The sequence below is a fragment of the Alexandromys fortis genome, unplaced genomic scaffold (genome assembly GCF_014885135.2).
Source record: "Alexandromys fortis isolate MF-2015 unplaced genomic scaffold, M_Fortis_MF-2015_v1.1 scaffold_9, whole genome shotgun sequence".
Taxonomy (NCBI): Eukaryota; Metazoa; Chordata; class Mammalia; order Rodentia; family Cricetidae; genus Alexandromys; species Alexandromys fortis.
Window position 1 is genome coordinate 18,189,063 of NW_026067892.1, and position 12,931 is coordinate 18,201,993.

The 12,931-nt window shown below is 45.8% G+C and overlaps 1 protein-coding gene across 1 annotated transcript in view; it reads left to right on the plus strand.

Annotated features, from left to right (window-relative positions):
* Window positions 1-12,931, plus strand: part of Srgn (serglycin) — a 36,158-nt gene that overhangs the window by 17,368 nt on the left and 5,859 nt on the right. The window contains exon 2 of the mRNA XM_050142275.1: window positions 4,802-5,002. Coding sequence (XP_049998232.1) covers window positions 4,927-5,002 — 76 coding nt within the window. The 5' untranslated portion in view covers window positions 4,802-4,926. The remainder of the gene's footprint in view (window positions 1-4,801; window positions 5,003-12,931) is intronic.

Below are 12,931 nucleotides of genomic sequence, written 5' to 3' on the forward strand. Positions count from 1 at the left end.
ACCATGAGCCAAGCATGGTGCCGCACACCTTGAATCCTAGCACTCAGGAGGCTGAAGCTGGAACAGAGAGGCCAGCAAGTTCAAATCTTGGCTGCCATCAAAGAGACAGGCTACTTCCTAGATTTTTGGTGTGTGAATTGCTGAGGGTTGAACCAAGGACCCCTTGCATGCTAGGCAGACACTCTATTGTTATCAGGGCTACATCTCTAGCCCCCAAAACCTTTAAATTTCCAAGTAGCATTTCACTGAGTCTCTTTGTTCCTTTTTCATGTTTGCAATGAAGACAAAAGTGGGGGGGGGTGCTAGAGTCCAGCATGAAATAAGAACCAACCGAAGTGTAGTAATTTCATTGGTCAATGCGGTCAGCCCCTGGAGATGGAAATGAAAAGGCCGTTGAAGAGCTGCTTAATGTTCTGCGGTCACACATTAAGGAGCAAGTGCTTCCTTCTTCCTCCATGACTGTCAACTTTACTACAATGCCAGGGACTGTAAGCTTCCTTTGGGGTTCTTTTGGGCAGAAAAGGAAGCGGGAGTGAGGCTGGATTGTGAAGCCTAGCCAGTGTTGCGTTACGGAGAAAGCAGGGTATGGTTGGCACACACCAAGTCGAGGCAGGAGAACCAGGAGTTCAGGGTCATTCTCAGATACATAGTGAGTTCAAGGCCTGCCTGAGCTACCAGAGACCCTGCCTCAAAGGCGGTAAAAGACGGGATGTGGTGGTGCATGCCATTAATCAGAGCAGAGGCAGGTGGATCTCCCTGAGCTCAGCCCGCTATGTAATGAGGCCAGTCACTGAGTTGAGGACTTGAACTTTGGTGGATTGCTTATTCCAGAGGAAGCTTAGAATCTGCAGGTAGTGTGTCTGAATGAGGAGCAGGACTGGCTGGCATCTGCAGTCTATCAGTGGGGCCACATAGTGCCACCGAGTATGAAGAAAGGCAATAAAAAGTGATGAAAATGGACCCAGTGTGCTGGGCGCTATGGGCAGTTCTGGATTGCCAATCTCTGGGGTAGGAGGCGACAAGGGATTTACCTTTCAAGTTCTTCCTTGAAAATCTCTAACTACTGACCTTTTCCTAGTAATCACTAACAGATTTTCAGTTAGAAAAGATAATTAGTGACACACAACAGTAATTGCAGACTACCTTGACAGTGTGTATAGGAAAAGGATTAGGAGCTTTGAAGTCAAATAAGGGCTCCTTTGAATCAGGATCTCAGGTAATTCAGGATGACCCCAAATTCGTTTTTGTTTTTCGAAACAGGGTCTCTCTACATAGCCCTGGCTGTCCTGGAGCTTGCTGTGTAGACCAGGCTGGCCTTGAACTCACAGAGGTCCTCCTGCTACTGCCCCCCAAGTGCAGGGATCAAAGGTGTGCACCGCCACATCTGGCTGGCTCTAAACTCTTGGTTCCCCTGCCTCTATTTCCAAAGGCTGGGGTTGTGGTCATCGGCTACCATGCTAGACCAACTTTCAAACCCTTCGTTTCAAAGGATCTACTTCTGCTCCCTTCTGCCTGAGTGTCTCCCTGAGATATTTTCTTCCTATATTATATTATATTATATTATATTATTGATAAGTGAAAGGACTCCTAAGAGAATCACCATATCCCCTGTTCCCTGACACTCACGTCAGTGATACTCAGCACCTGACTCGAGCGTGGCACTGTTTAGCCTTTTAAAGCTCAGTAACTTTAGAGTTGGCATGGATTCTTATTTGTTCCTTTGTCCTTTCTGCTTTTGAGGCCAGTGTCTCAGGCAGCCCAGGCCAGCCTCGAGTTGACTGAAATCATGGTCTTCCTTGCCTCTGCCTCTTACATGCGAAACCGATATTTCAAATTCTTCTAGATTCAAGGTAACAGTTATTTACATTTTCCCATGAGTTTTTTTTTTCCCAAAAGAAGTAATTAATGGATTTAAGAGTTGGGCATGGTGTGCACACCTGTAATCCCATCGCTTGGGAGGGGGAGGCAGCAGGATTGTGGAGAGTTTGAGGTCAGCCTTGGCTACGTAGTGAATCCAGTGGATTCCAGCTTGGGCTGTGTATGGAGACCTCATCTCAAAAACAAACATACAGCTAAAATCAGAAAGTCAGGAGGGACTTTCCCACTAAGGCAGCCTAGTGGGAAAAGATCTTTAACAAACGTCTTTCGGAAATTCTCAACACACGCTGTCAGGGAGAACAGTGTAGTCCACTTCGGCAATGATCAAGCCAGTGCCATGCCCAGCACTAAATAACCAGCCTCGGGTTATTGAGAGCAAATTTGTCTTTGATTATCCTGGATGGAAATGTTTAGCAGATACCCCTAAGCCATAACGGCTAGCAGGGAGACTTCCCTTTTGCACACGCACACCAATCTTATTTCCTCTTTGCTCATCTGTCTCTGGAGTGTGGTTTCAGGTGCTTGTGTTCTAGAATGGGTCTGGCCACTGACACCCACAGTGTGAACAGAGGGGATTAGAGACTTGGGAGTCTCCAGATTTGGGAGGTAGTGGGAGGAGGCTTGGGAGCTCAAAAGATTCCTTGGCTACATGACAAGTTCAAGGCTAGCTGGGGATACATGAGACCCTGTCTCAATACATATATAAGGAAGGAAGGAAGGAAATAATATACCCATAACCCAGAGACTGGGGGCGGGGCAGTTTCCAAGTGAGAACATGCCCCAATTATTATTTTCAGGTACAATTTCTCTTTCTTCAGGTTTTATTTCTGTTGCTGGGATAAAATACCCTGATTAAAAAGTCATTTAGGTTGGGCGGTGGTGGTTCATGCCTTTAATCCCAGCAGTAGAGGTAGAGGCAAGAATCTCTGTGAGTTCAAGGTCAGCCTGGTCTCTAGAGTGAGTTCCAGGACTGGCTCCAAAGCTACAGAGAAACCCTGTCTCGGAAAGACAAAAACAACAGCAACAACAAAAGCCATTTAGGGAAGAAAGGGGTCGTTTCAGCTCACACTTCCAGTCCATCACTGTGAGGGTGTCAAGGCAGCGTGAAGCTGAAGCAGCTAGTGTACCATGTCGGCAAAGCAGAACAAGAGGAACAAACGCATGGTAGCTTTCTCTTCTCTTACTTGACCTTCCTGTTTCCTAAGCCAGGGCATGGTGCTGCCTGCCATGGGCTGGGTCTTCCCACATCAAATAAGATCAAAATCAAGACAATCCCTCACAGGCACCCCCTTGGCCAGCCTCCCTCCATGGCCAGCCTGATCTGGCAATCTCTCACTGAGACCCTCTTCCCATGTGAACACGGGTGCTGTGAAATTGACTATACTAACCATCACTGTTTCTAAAGTCTCTGAGGTGCTGTGGAAAGCCTACTGAAGCTATTAACAGGGTCTTTTGTTTTGTTATCGGAGGGTTAACTGAAGGTTAGGATGAAAAGGGGCCAAAGAGAGTGGGCTGAAGTTCCACCAGATACTAATACTCCACACCAGGCTGTGTGGGTCTGTGTGCGAGTTGGTTCCTACGGTTGAGGATTCCCTGGCTCTGAGAGGCTCCGGAGGAGACTCAGTTACATACTATTATCTCTACCGGGGCTCCTGAGCTCTTGCCTCTGAGGCCTGTCCTTAGCAGGAAATGGTAAGGAATCGGCAGGAAACCCTGAACAAGGGAAGGGAAACTCCTCCCTCCCTTCAAGTCATGGCCAAGGGGTGGGAGCATGAAATGGAAAAGCAGGCAAGAATCTGAGCAGCCTAGGAAAAGCACCCCTGAAATGGAGGGTGGTGGACCCTTCAGAGCCAAGAGGGAGAAAGCTGCCTCAATTACAGTATAGCATAAACCACCCTCAGAGCCGCAGCGGCCCCCACTCTCCCAGGCGCGCTCTCTCTCACTCTCTCTCTCTCTCTCTCTCTCTCCCTCTTCCTCTCTCCCTCTCTGGCTAGTCCTTTATGTACAGGAGTATGTGTTTTTACATCCCATAACCCTCTGAAAGGGGAACCTGCCCTTGTTCCTCACTTTTGACCTGGAAGATATAAAAAAATAATTTCAACAAATATAGAAAACAAAACAGCCATAAAACAGGAGAAAAGATGAAAACATAAATGGAATCGACCCCGGGGAAGCAGGTGAGGTAAAGGGACAGAGGAATGCTAAGGTTTTGTTTTGTTTGTTTGTTTTATCTTTTATCTTGATTAATTGTTTTGTTTTGTTTTGGAGACTGGGTTTCTCTGTGTAACTGCCCTGGCCATCCTGAACTCTGTAGACCAGGCTGGCCTCGAACTCACAGAGATCCATTTGCTTCTGCCTCCCAAGTGCTGGAATTAAAGGTGTGTGCCACCACTGCCCGGCTACCTTTTATTTTTAAACCCAAAGTCTTCACCTATTTGTGAGGTAGAGGGAAAGCCAAGGATCCCGTGAAAATACTGACTCCAAGCAAAAAATGTGTGTGAACCGGGGCCACTCATTGCTGGTGGGTGAGATCCCAGCGTGGAAAGTTGCCTGCTGGAGCCGGCTCCTTAAGCTAGGCTTCTGCTTCTCTTTGATGTGCGATGTGGGATGAGCTTGTCACACCGAGCTCCCTGACCTGCCAGCCTCAGTCCTCGGCTGTTTAGATCAGTACCTGAAGAAAGGAAGGGAAAAGGGTGTTCTGAATGCTGATTCAGCTTTTTTGATGGGAAAAACTTTTTGTTAAAAATAAGAAAAGAATTAGCATACTAATGACAGCATAACTCTTTGAAAAACAAAAACAAAAGCTTCGGGGAGAGTCTGGTGTTTCATCATGGGTATGAATAGTTGTTTTTTTTTTTTTTTGCAGTTTTCTTTTTTCTTCTTCTTTCTGGGTGCTGATGTAGATCTCTTTCTATTTGTTCAGGAAACCGTGACGTGTGTTCTTGGGCAGGGTCTGAGGTTTTGGAACCTCTTTCTAAAAGGGACGGAGAGAGCACCCTGCAGCATTTGGTGATCGAGAGGCTGGCGTGTGGGGCTGAACTGGGCAGGATGCGGCAGGTTCCCATGGGCAGCAGGCTTCTCCTGGTTCTCTCCTTCATCCTGGTTTGGGGATCTTCGGTTCAAGGTAAGACCCAGGATCCTTCCTGCCCCCATCCTCCATCCTCTGCTGTGAAAACCTCAGCATCTGCATGAGGGATGGTCTCCATCTGCAGGTATGGAGTGCCCTGTTGTGGGATTTGAGGAAGCTGAACTCCCTAGTGTGAGTTCACTTGAGTTTGCTCTAAAATAAATAAATCAATACATAAAAAATAAATTAAACTCTAAGGCAAGAAACCTAGCCCAGTAGCTGAAAAGTGCTCTTATTTTTGGGTGAAGATGTTGGTTTATTCATTTAAAGAACTCAAGAAAATTACCCAAATGACTGATCTTGGAATGTTTTAGAGTATCACCTATCCCCAAGTTGTCTGCCAGAATTCCATCTTTGCTTCATGTTGCGGTAGGGTCTCATGTAATGTAAGATGGCCTTCAGCTTGCTATACAGCTGAAGATGACCCCGAATTCCTGATACTTTTGCCTTCACCTCCCAAGTGCTCGGATAACAGGTGTGTGTGGCCATGCTGGGCTCTGAGTTAGAAAGCATCCTGACGGCACTGTTATTTTTAACAGTGGGCGAGGTTTGTTTCTTTCTTCTTTAAATTGAGATAAATTTAGCTACTCTCTTTTCTTCTTTAGTTCCGTTCATCTTGAACATTCAGTTTGGGCTAGGCATCGCTAATCCTAACCCAAAGATATATTTTGAGAACAGCCCAAAGCATGTTAGCGTTGGCACTCTTGTTCAGAAAATAGTCTATTTGGTCACCCCTCCTTAAGTTTGGTTATCATGTAGGGTTGTTTAGTCCCACTTAGCCACCCTAAAACTTCTCTTGACTAAGAAGATGCAATGAAAAGTTTATAAGGGGAAAAATCTACAAATTGTTCTCTGTTGATGTATACGGAAACTTTCTAAATGAGGGGAGCTTATAGCCTGGTAAACAGGCAGCAGCATTTATGACTGAAAACCAGAAAATTCCCTCATTTGGTAAAGGAAATGTTGAGTCACAGCAGCGTACACGGCCTGGGGTTGTTTCTTCGAAGTGACTCCTAGCTATCCTGTTCTTTCTGCCGGCTGAAGTGAAGTCTCACAGGTACCCTCGGGAATCCCTCATGTAGTGGAAGTTTAAAAGCTCATTTTTATCTGGGCTGTGGTAACGTTGGAGGGATACAGGAAGTGACCTTGCTGAAGCTTGTTTCTATTTATGCAGCTTGGTGGTGCTGGCCATTGAACCCAGGGCCTCATGCAATGGTAACTCCTCCACCACTGAGGTAGAGTCCTGGGTCTCTGTTTGACACAGAGAACAAGTTTACTCAGATCTTTTAGGGGAAAACCTTTGGCTTGATGCGATGAGTTTCCCAGTAACCTCATGCTCTGGGAGGACAGAATTTGTGTCACACGGGAGACCAGTTGGCCATGGGTGAGTCTCTTACCAGAGACGTGTATGTAAGCCTTTCGGTTGCAGAAGTTCCCAGAAATGTCACAGTCCACGCTGACGCTGATGGTAAAGCTAAACGGAACACAAAACCTTGCATATTTCATCATTAGCAAGAAATGGAGAAGGAACCGGGTAGGTGGCGCTTACCCAGCACTCCAGAGGCGAGGCCAGCCCTGTCCACCTAGTTCCGGAGGAGACAAAGCTTCACAGTGAGACCCTGTCTCAAAAATTATAAGACCCAGAGAAGGTGTAGGTGTGGGCAGAGCTGTCACGTATGTTTCCGGCTTGTTGATTTAGCTCTCAGCTGGACAGGGAAGCAAATAAAGGAGAAAATGAATGAACCAAAAATCTAGGGTGTTTCCAAGGTGCTCTTGGCTCAACGTCTTACACTCATATCTGAACAGGAACGGAAATGGGTGCTTGGCCATGAGTTAGTGACACACAGGGCTGCAGAACAGCTGTGACGTCACTTGTCATACCTCTCTGCGGTGCCAGGTATGATTCAACAGCACTCACTCCTTCTCCGTCTTTTTTTTTTTTTAAATGACACAGGGCCTGCAATCACTTAGCCCAGGCTGACCTTGAACTCATTAGTAGCTGAGGATGGTCTTCAACTTCTGATTCTCCTTCCCAAGTGCTGGACTTACATACGTGAGCTACCATGCCCAGTTTGTGGAGTGCTGGGAACCAAACCCAGGCCCCTGTGGATGCTACACCAACTCTCTACCGGTGCAATGGCAGCCCAGCCTTCTCCTTATCTTTAAAAAGATATTTGAGGACCAGAGTGTCTGTAGCTTTCTGGTTTGAACGGCCAAACGCACCAGGCTTTTCACTTCTTTTTTTTTTTAATATTTATTTATTTGTTTATTTATTTATTTAGTATACAATATTCTGTCTTGTGTGTCTGCCTGAAGGTCAGAAGAGGGCATCAGATCTCATTACAGATGGTTGTGAGCCACCATGTGGTTGCTGGGAATTGAACTCAGGACCTTTGGAAAAGCAGGCAATGCTCTTAACCGCTGAGCCATCTCTCTAGCCGCGGCTTTTTACTTCTTGATCTTAGGATTTTTTCTTGTATTGGTTTTCTTAGATTGCCGAAACAAAACACCATACGCTGGCAAGCTTAAACAACAGGAATTTATTTTTCTCACAGTACCAGAGTCTTAAATCAAGTTCCCAGTGTTGGCAGTGTTGGCTTCATTCTGACACCTTTCTCTTTAACTCATATGGGTGCCCATGTCTTCACACAGGCCCCGCCTCCACACACCCCATTATCCTCTTCTTTGAAGGATACCAGTCACATTGGATGAGGGCCAACCTAATGATCTCATTTTAACTTCATCTGCAGTGGCCATGTCCAAATATTGTCAGCATTGGAGGCACTTCACATGAAGCGAATCCTACATAAATAAGCCCTGTAACATTACTTTATTTCCCCAAATTCAGTGAAAACCATGATGTAAAATACTGTGCCAAGTACACGGGAACTTGGTGATGGGTGTGGATGATAAGAACAGATGGTTGCTGGGCTAGAGATGTGGCTCAGTGGTTAAGGGCACCGGCTGTTCTCCAAAGGTCCTGAGTTCAATTCCCAGCAACCATAGGGTGTCTTGCAATCATCTGTAATGAGATCTGGTGCCCTCTTCTGACCTGCAGGTATATCTGCAGACAGAACACTGTATGCACAATAAGTAAATAAGTCTTTAAAAAAAAAAAAGAACAGACGATTGTGGGGCAGTGGTGGCACAAACCTTTAGTCTCAGCACTCAGGAGGCAGAGGCAGGCATATCCCTGTGAAACTGAGGTCAGCCGGTCTAGCCCGGTTCATATCTAGCTGGTCTGCTGGTCCTGGATCAAGTTCCAGGACAGCTAATGCTACACAGAGAAGCTCTGTCTTGAAAAACAAACACACAAAGCAAAAAACCAGAACAACAACAAAAAACAGATGGATAATCTATTTAATGTCTTTTTCAGGGCTTCATTAATGAAGCCGGTGACTCCTAGCTTTGTTTTGTTTTGTTTTTAATGCCCATAAACACTCAGGAGGTGGAGGCAAGAGGATCAGGAGTTGAAAGGTCATCCTCAGCTAGTACTGAGCCCTGGGTCACACGAGACCCTGTCTTAAAACAGAATACTCACAGAGGGGCAAATGAAACCTGAGCAGGCGTGGCCAGGGGCTCGGGCTAGATCTCCAACACTCAAAGTAACAATATTCGTGTCCACTTGTGGGCACAGCTGCTGGGAAGGTGATTTCACAATCACTGCCCAGTAACGACCGTCACGTCCACGTCAGGAGGAATTATGACAGCAAAAGAACGGAGTGGACCTGAGAGCCGCTGCCTCCCTTGCTCCTTACGTCAGCCCCTTGACAAATATGTGTGAGCTTTGCCCAAGGTCTGTTACAGTGAGCTCACACGTCATTCAGTTTCAAGGTTAGAATTAAGCTTCTAGACAACTCGAGGATCAGACATGTTCTTTAATTTTTTTTTTTAGTATTTTATTTATGCACAAAAGGGATTTTCCTGCATATTTGTCTGTGCATCAGGTGCATGCCCGGTGCCCAGGAAGGCCAGAAAAGGGTGTCAGGGCCCCCAAGAAATGGGCAGTTATGAGCCACTGTGTAGGTGCTGGGAACTGATCAGCCAGTGCTCCAAGATCAGACTTCGGAGTCTCTCTCTCCCATTCTTTATTTAAAACAAAACCTTTCCTTTCACTGAAGCCTCTGCTGTTTCCTGCAGAGGGGAGGGCGAACTGAAAGTAAACTTGGAGCCTTTTATAGCCTGTCAAATGGTGCCAGAGAGAGGGAAGCTTGGTTTTCTTGAGTAGTTGATAGGACGGCAGGAAATAGCTCCAGTGCAGATAATAGCAGTTGCCTAAATGCTACCATTTTGTTTTGTTTGTTTGTTTGTTTGTTTTTGAGACAGGCTTTCTAAGTAACATCCTTGCTGTCCTGGAACTAGCTCTTATAGACCAGGCTGGCCTCGAACTCACAGAGATTTGCCTGCCTCTACCTCCTGAGTGCTGGGATTAAAGGTGTGAACTTGACTACCATTTTTTTATTTTTTGATGAATCAGAATAGTCACTTTTTTAGACAGTTTTGACCTCCCCTTTGAACAGTTTCTGCTTAAGTTCTTCTCTTGCATCTGTGGCAAGTTTCCATGAGGAATAAGAAATTACAGCCTGGCAGTGGTGGCACACACCTTTAATCTCAGCACTCGGGAGCCAGAGGCAGGTGGATCTCTGTGAGTTCAAGGCCGACCTGGTCTACAGAGCAAGTTCCAGGACAGCTATGGCTATAGAGAGAACCCTGTCTCAAAAAAAGAAAAAAAAAACAAAAAACAAACAAACAAAAAAACAAGACAGGCAGAAAAAAAAGGAAGGAAGGAAGGAAGGAAGGAAGGGAGGGAGGAAGGAAGGAAGGAAGGAAAATTAGTAAATTGTCATCTGGTGGGAGGTGTGGTAGGCAGGTCGTGAAGAGATAGAAGGCCTGTTTTTTTTTTTTTTTTTTTTTTTTTTTTTTTTTTTTGGTTTTTCGAGACAGGGTTTATCTGTGGTTTTGGAGCCTGTCCTGGCACTAGCTCTGTAGACCAGGCTGGTCTCGAACTCACAGAGATCCGCCTGCCTCTGCCTCTCAAGTGCTGGGATTAAAGGCGTGCGCCACCACCGCCAGGCCTAGAAGGCCTGTTTGAGAGAGCTGTTGCCCTGCTTGTCTCCCCACAAGAACTATCGAGTGAGAACTATCAGCAGAGCTGGGGAGAGTGCGTGCAGAGGGTGTGAAGGCAGCAGGAAAGAGTGTCTCCCTTAGACTGCACTGTATGTCAACCAGCAGGTCCACTGTGAGTGGGGCCTTTGAGGAAGAAATGAAAGGCCTCTGTTTCATCTGGAGAGCTATGGTTATCACACACAGTAGAGCATCCTTATAATCCCAGAACCCTGGAGGCTGAGCCAGGATTGCAAGGTCTTGGCTATCCTGAGCTATAAAGGGAGATTCTGTCTCAAAACCTAAAATGACCGGGCATGGTGGCCCACACCATTGTTCTGAGCATTTGGGGAACAGAGGTAAGTAGATCTTTATGATTTTGAGGCTAGCCTAGCCTACGTAGTGAGTTCCAGGCCAGCCAAGGCTAGATAGAAAGACCGTGTCGAGCGAGAGAGAGAGAGAGAGAGAGAGAGAGAGAGAGAGAGAGAGCACGCATGAAGTTGGGTGAAGAAGGAGGTGGAGAGGAGAAAAGAATATGATCAAAATAAGTTATAAGAAAAAAAACTTTAGTAAAAAAGTTTTTAAAAATGGCTGTCAAGGTGGCCCAGCGAGTAAAGACCATGGTCACCAAACTTGATGAGCTGATTTTGCTCCCTGGGCCGGGACGCAAACATTCAGTACAATAAAACAAAACAAATAGTGATAATCATTAGAGATTTACAGTCTCTCCAGCAAGATAAAGTCCAGATACTCTTGGAACTTCAAGAACCAGATCCTAATATCTTCACCGCCTCCCACACCCTGAACAGCTCTGTCAGGAATTTGTTATCTGTAACTGTTCTTTATTTTAATGGACCTTTAATTTCATTAGAGTAAAAACTGGGTGGATTTCAGAATGGGACGATTTCTACTTTTGATTTCCTTATTTGTTTACTTATAAGTGTGTGTGTGCATATTTGTGTGAGCCTGCACATCTACATGGAGGTCACATGACAACCTCAGTGTCATCCTCAGGAACACTGTCCATCTCCTTTGAGGCAGGGTCTTTCATTGGCCTGGAGCTCACCAATCAGGTTAGACCAGCTGGCCAGTGAGCCCCAGGGATTTCCCTTTTTCTACCTCCTCATTGCTGGGATTAAAAGTATGGACAGCCAGGCTTCACACGTAGGTTCTTAGGATAAAACCCAAGCCCTTGTGCTTACAAAGGGTGCCCTTTGGTAGCTGAGCCTCCACCCCGCCTTTATTTGTTGTTTGTTTTCTTGAGACAGACCACATCGCATATCCCTGGCTAACTTTGAGCCTGCTTTGTAGACCAGCCTGGCCTCAGACATGTGGCCATCTTTCCACTTTTCCCGAGTGCTAGGATTCCAGATCTACACCACCATATCTGTTCTGTGCAGGGCTGGGGGAGCACCCCAGGGCTTAGTGCATGCTAGGCAAGACTTCTCCCAGCTGAGCTACCTTCATTACCTTTCATTGATCCTGAAGCAATTCTAGTAAGATGCCCTTTCTATGCTCTACAGCCCACTCCCCGACGTACACGACGTGGCTGCAGATTGTGTAACCCTCAGCGTCAGCTTTTAGAAAGCCTTCCTGATTCCCAGGTAGTCTGAATTCTGGGAGGGATCTTTCCAGGTCAGAGACTTGTTTTGCTCTTCTGCCACAGTTCTAGTTTTTGTTTTGTTTCCGATAACGGAAAGATGTTGTTGGCTGGGATGCTGCTCAGTGGAGGCCCTGGGTCTGATCTCAGCCCTGAAAGGGAAGTAAAAACCTTCAGTTAGCTCTGCAGTAGAACTTCCTCAAGCTCACATTTTCTCCACTTGATAGGGCATCAGCTACTGGCAGAGGGGACTGCCCTGTCCCATCCAGTAGCCAGCAGCTCCCTGTGGCTTCAGAACACTTGAACTATGCAGTCTAGATTAACATGTGAGCTCAAAATACGCAAAACATAGAAGAGTTGGTTTAAAACAGAATAGATTATCCTATTCATATCTTTTATGTTGATTCTGTTCAGTGATAATATTTTAATATGTACTTGGTTTTTACGTTTTTTTTTAACTCAAAAATTATGGCTGCTAAAGAAGAAAAGAAACAAAAAAAGAGAAACGATATTTCTGAAACATTCAACCTCAGATGGAGTTGGTGCTTTTATTGGAGAGGCTAGCCTAAAGGCAGTTGAGGTGGGAAGACATTGCCCTCTGCTGGACAACAGGCTGCATTTCCCCGCTCTGCAGATACAAGACTGCTAGCTCAGAAAAATCAAGAGGTTCAGGAAAAAAAGGATTAAAATGCATTCAACATGGGCTGTATGCAAAAGCTTGTGTTAGCTGGCTTTACAAACTTTCATCTTATTTGAATCAGGAGCTCATCACTGTATTGTTATTCACATTTGAAACCTAGTAAACTGAAAACCGGAGAGGTTCTAAGTGGTGACAGGGTTTCCCTCCAAGCTGTCTACTCTCAGAAATGGACCCAGGCTGTGCCCTCATCCAGGTGTCCAGCATTTGGAGACCATGGTGCTGGTACCATTCCAGGAACCTATATTTTCTTTTTAACATAATTTCATGTCTTTTTTTTTTAATGTTTATGAGGTTTTAGCCTACAAGTAAGTTTGCACAATGTGCACGCCTGATGCCTGTGGAGGCCACGAGAGGGCATCAGATCCCCTTCAACGGTAGTTAATAGGGGTTTTGGGAACGGAACCTGGATCCTCTGCAATAGCAGTAAGGACTTAGCCCCTGAGCCATCTCTCCAGCTCTATGTTAGAGTCTTTTAAATGTTTTTTTTTATGTCACAGAGGAATGTTGCTTATTACAGCAGTTT